Here is a 4,231-nt window from a genome sequence, read left to right as displayed (position 1 = left end):
ATCTCTCTAAAAGCATAGCACATTTGTAAAAATTCATGTAGTGCATTTGAAACATCTAGAGTGCTATAAGAAATTCTTTATAAAAAACTAGTACATTAAAAGTAAATCAGAGGTATAAGAAATGCCAATGTATCTGATTAACATCCTTAACCTTACCATGCCTTAATAGTCCTCTAAACCCATAATCCATAGAATTAATAAAGGATAATAATGAATCTATTTCAGCTTTAAAAAATTATTTTTTTAAAGGATAATAATGAATCTATTTCAGCTTTAAAAAACTATTTTTTTTATTTTATAAAATTATTTTTTAAAATATTATAAATCTTTTTATATTCTTTTTTTTTTAAATTAAAGGGAGTAACAAAATATAGTATCTCAAATAATTTTTATAAATAATTATTTGAAATAACCTCAAAATTAAATAATTTATAAAAAAAATTAATAACCAAAAAGACTTTTAACAAAATAATAAAATATCATTATTTTAAAAATAGCTGTTCAAACTAAATTATATTACAATATAAAAACATTTTTTATAAAAAAATCAAATTATATTAACACTATAGAAATCATTTTTTAGAAAAAAATCAAAACAAACAGCCCAATGCCTAGCTGGTAAATAGATTATTGAGTGGATGCCACACGAATTAGACACGTAGGCAGCCTTAGAATAAGTATGGGAGACTATTCACATCATTTCTCTTGGCTTCTACAAGAGTTAATGCACCAGCTATAATTAGTAAGTATGTTAAAACTTATGAAACTACGACAATTGCATTGAAGCTAGAGATACTATTATATCGGATATAAAGAAACCAATAAAACATGGAAAAAAATGAGACAAACAAAATTGTATCACAATAGAATAGGTGACTGTTATAACAATTGCTCAGTAATGAGTTCAAAAAAGCATAACACAAATAACATCGGAAAAACTAATAAAATGTGATTTACTATAACCACATAACTATGATTCCTTCAAAAAGATCGTCATCTCATCATGTGGTCCAAAATCATGCCTTTGAGGCCTGCTTTTCTTTTGTCTTTTGAATTTTAAGGACCTTCTTCACGATTTTTTGCTCTTCAACCAAGAAAGCTCTAATGATCCTATAGAGCAGAGACAGATTTTATAAGATAACACATGATTTAATCAAACATATAATTGTTAAATCTAAAACAGATAATTCAAAAAAAAAAGTACACAAACCTTTCCCTAACAGCACCTCCCGACAAAACTCCACCGTATGCACGGTTCACAGTCCTACGGTTTCTAGACAACCTTGATCTCTTGTACTCGGTGGGCCTCAAGTGTGGAATCTGCAATTAACAAGCATAAACTATAATGAATTTGGAAATTCAAATAAACGTATGCCAACACAAAACAAAAAGCATATTATACCTCAAATAATGCAAAAACAAACCATTGATGAAAATCATACATAATAGAGAATACATTTCTACATAAAATATCATATACTGAACTTATACTACGCATACAAAGCAACCAGACTGTTCAACATTTTTAACTAGTCTAATCACTGCTCACCAACAGTCCAAAATAACATCCAATAATAAACTATGAAGTGAAACTTTGTGTTAAAGAACATAGTAATAGCTATACACAAATATGGAGACTTCGGATCTTCATAATGTAAAGGGTAAAAAATTCAAGGCATTTATCTGTATAAAGACAGGGATATGACAATTTTTTGTTTCATAAACTAAACTGGAAATGCTGCCGTTCAAAACATGACCCAGTCTCAAGTTAAACACAATACACAATTGTTAACCAAACATCCACACCAACGTTCAGCATCATAAGCAGAAACTAATTGTTAACCAAGCAACCATAACCACATTAAGCAGTAAGTTGTAAGCAGCAAGAAAAATCAAACTCAAGGGAGCAATCAGCCGTAAGCATTAAGTTAGATAACCGTTTCTTTATTTTCACACAGCTCCAGTAACACATTAATCTAACATCATACCAAACAATTATCATGACAATTTGCTTTAAGTTTTATAAACTAAACTGGAAATGCCATTCACAATCTGATTCAGTTTCTAGTAATACCTAATGTAAATCTGATTCACAATTATCATAACAAGTCGCACATGCATGAAACAACCAAAATCACAACCATCAAAACACCAATCATGGTAATCAACAATTTAGAAACACGGGTGAAAATTTACACAAACCCAAAATAAAACAAATTTCAAGTAGAAAAATTAATGAAATGCATACTCCTTGAATTCTCTTGCCAGTAACAGGGCACTTAGGTCCACTAGCCCTCTTCTTTGTGGTCTGATAAACAAGCTTACCACCTACATTTCCATAACACAAAATCAAAACTCAATTCAAAACAAAACGAAAGCGAATAAATCTGAGATTCGGAATCGACTATTGAAGAAAAAAATGAAATTACCGGGGGTTTTGACAACCCGGTGCTGGTTAGATTTTGTTGCATAGCTGTGACGCCGGCGATAGGTGAGACGCTGCACCATCTTCGATCAAGCTCTGCCTCACCGTTTAGTTTGCTAGGGTTTTCAGAGGAAGTGAATGATGCGCCGTAATGAGGTATAAAAGAGAGCGAATCGATTTGATATACCCTAGATCTAACGGTTCTAGATACACGCTCATCATCCGCCATTGGATGTGTATATTATTTTATCATTTTATATTGGGGATTTTATTTTGTTTCATTATTATAATTTTGATGTTTAATCATTTAATAATAGTAATTAAATTAATTATGAAAATATTTACCCAAGAATTACTCATCACCAAGAATTACTCATCACGCCAGCTATTGGTGAAAGTAGACAATGACCGTAGTCACATTTTAATGATTTCTTTAATAAATGAAATTTAGGATTATTATGATAAATAGTAACAAAAGATTTTCAGGTTTATAAAATAGAATTTTTTTACTTAAATACCCTTAATTTAAAAAAAATTATAAAATAATCGTGATTTCAAAAAAAATCTCAAACTATCCCACTTTTAAGAGGAAACGTCAGACCAATTGGCGTCAGCTCCTAAAATTAGAGAGGAGACGCCAATTGGATTGGCTAGGGCACATGGTGTTGTCAATCCAACTGGTGTCCATGCGTTACTTTTGAGGGGAGACGTCAATTGGTCTGGCGCCTCAGTGTAAAGTGCAATTTTTTTTGTTATAAGTAGAGCTATTTTGTGAATCGTTTTTCCACATCTCATTTCATGTAAAATGCAATTTTTTTTGTTATAAGTAGAGTTGTTGTGTGAATCATTTTTCCACATCTCATTTCATCATTTTGCAAACATGTTTGGTGTTCGTCGCCGCTATGGAAAGGTGATTTATTCTAGAGACAAACCTCAGATGCTGATGCTCTTCTGGAACATTACTACTTTCGATCAATTGAAGAGAGAGTTGGTTCGTTGGTTAGAAGGAAAAATACCAGAAGGGAAAAAATTAGAAGTATTGAGAGACTCGACAGTATATTTGGTTGGGTGTGAATCAAAATTGATAAGGATGTTAGGGAAGTGATGTTTAGACGAGATGACATCAGTTTGATTATTGTAATCAGTTAGAAATATTATGTTTTAAGTTTGCGTATGTTGTAGTGATGTTTGACGTTAACCTTGTTGTAACAAAAAATTAATGATATATAAAAATTGAAGGTTACAAAAAGATTATGACGCAGATGTTGCTCCTCGATTGGGACAGTTGTTCTTATTGTGTTCTGATTGACGACATATACTACATAGTCTTGTCATTTTATCAGTCGTATCTATATTTGTTCTAATATGCGTGCTGTTTAGCCATCCTTTTTCTTTCTACGCATCTTGTTGTTGTGTCAAACTATGTCACCTTCATATGGAAGTCATTATTCCTCCATTGGTAGCACTGAGAAGCTTTTGTTATACACATTCATGACGGTAATGGCCTTGTAAACATCAGATGGATGGTTGTAAGTATCTTGGTGAGTATGTGCGCATGCTGCAATGACATGGGAGCAAGGAATGCGAAAGGCCTGGAACTTTCCACAGTCGCACCAACTTCTGTTTAGTTTGACAGCATAGGATAAATTTGGTTTCCCCTCATTATGGTTCATTGTTTCCTGTACGTTGAAATTTTGCATATGACGGTCAAAGACTGTTAGCGCGTGTGTGCTAGCTTTGATGTTCTTCTCTTTCATCACTTCGATGCAACACTAACTGAATATTTACCCAAACATTAACATCGCA

General features: G+C 32.1%; 1 protein-coding gene across 1 annotated transcript; it reads right to left on the bottom strand.

The window, feature by feature from the left end:
* Nucleotides 1-839: 839 nt before the first annotated feature.
* LOC127119521 (60S ribosomal protein L34-like) lies at nucleotides 840-2,649 on the bottom strand. The gene is made up of 4 exons (XM_051049760.1): nucleotides 2,430-2,649; nucleotides 2,249-2,328; nucleotides 1,211-1,320; nucleotides 840-1,110 (listed from the first exon to the last, which is right to left on the bottom strand). The coding sequence occupies exons 1-4, from the start codon at nucleotides 2,506-2,508 to the stop codon at nucleotides 1,017-1,019; spliced, it is 363 nt and encodes a 120-aa protein (XP_050905717.1). The 5' UTR covers nucleotides 2,509-2,649; the 3' UTR covers nucleotides 840-1,016.
* Between the last annotated feature and the right edge of the window lie 1,582 nt (nucleotides 2,650-4,231).

Source organism: Lathyrus oleraceus, chromosome 2, assembly GCF_024323335.1.
Source record: "Lathyrus oleraceus cultivar Zhongwan6 chromosome 2, CAAS_Psat_ZW6_1.0, whole genome shotgun sequence".
NCBI classification, from domain to species: Eukaryota; Viridiplantae; Streptophyta; class Magnoliopsida; order Fabales; family Fabaceae; genus Lathyrus; species Lathyrus oleraceus.
This window is presented reverse-complemented; position numbering and strand designations above follow the sequence as displayed.

Coding starts and splice junctions, on each gene's coding strand:
- LOC127119521 (XM_051049760.1), bottom strand. CDS start 2,508: ATGGTGCAGCGTCTCACCTATCGCCGGCGTCACAGCTATGCAACAAAA. Junction 2,329..2,429: donor CCGGGTTGTCAAAACCCCCG/GTAATTTCATTT, acceptor ATGGAAATGTAG/GTGGTAAGCTTGTTTATCAG. Junction 1,111..1,210: donor GGAGGTGCTGTTAGGGAAAG/GTTTGTGTACTT, acceptor TCTGCTCTATAG/GATCATTAGAGCTTTCTTGG.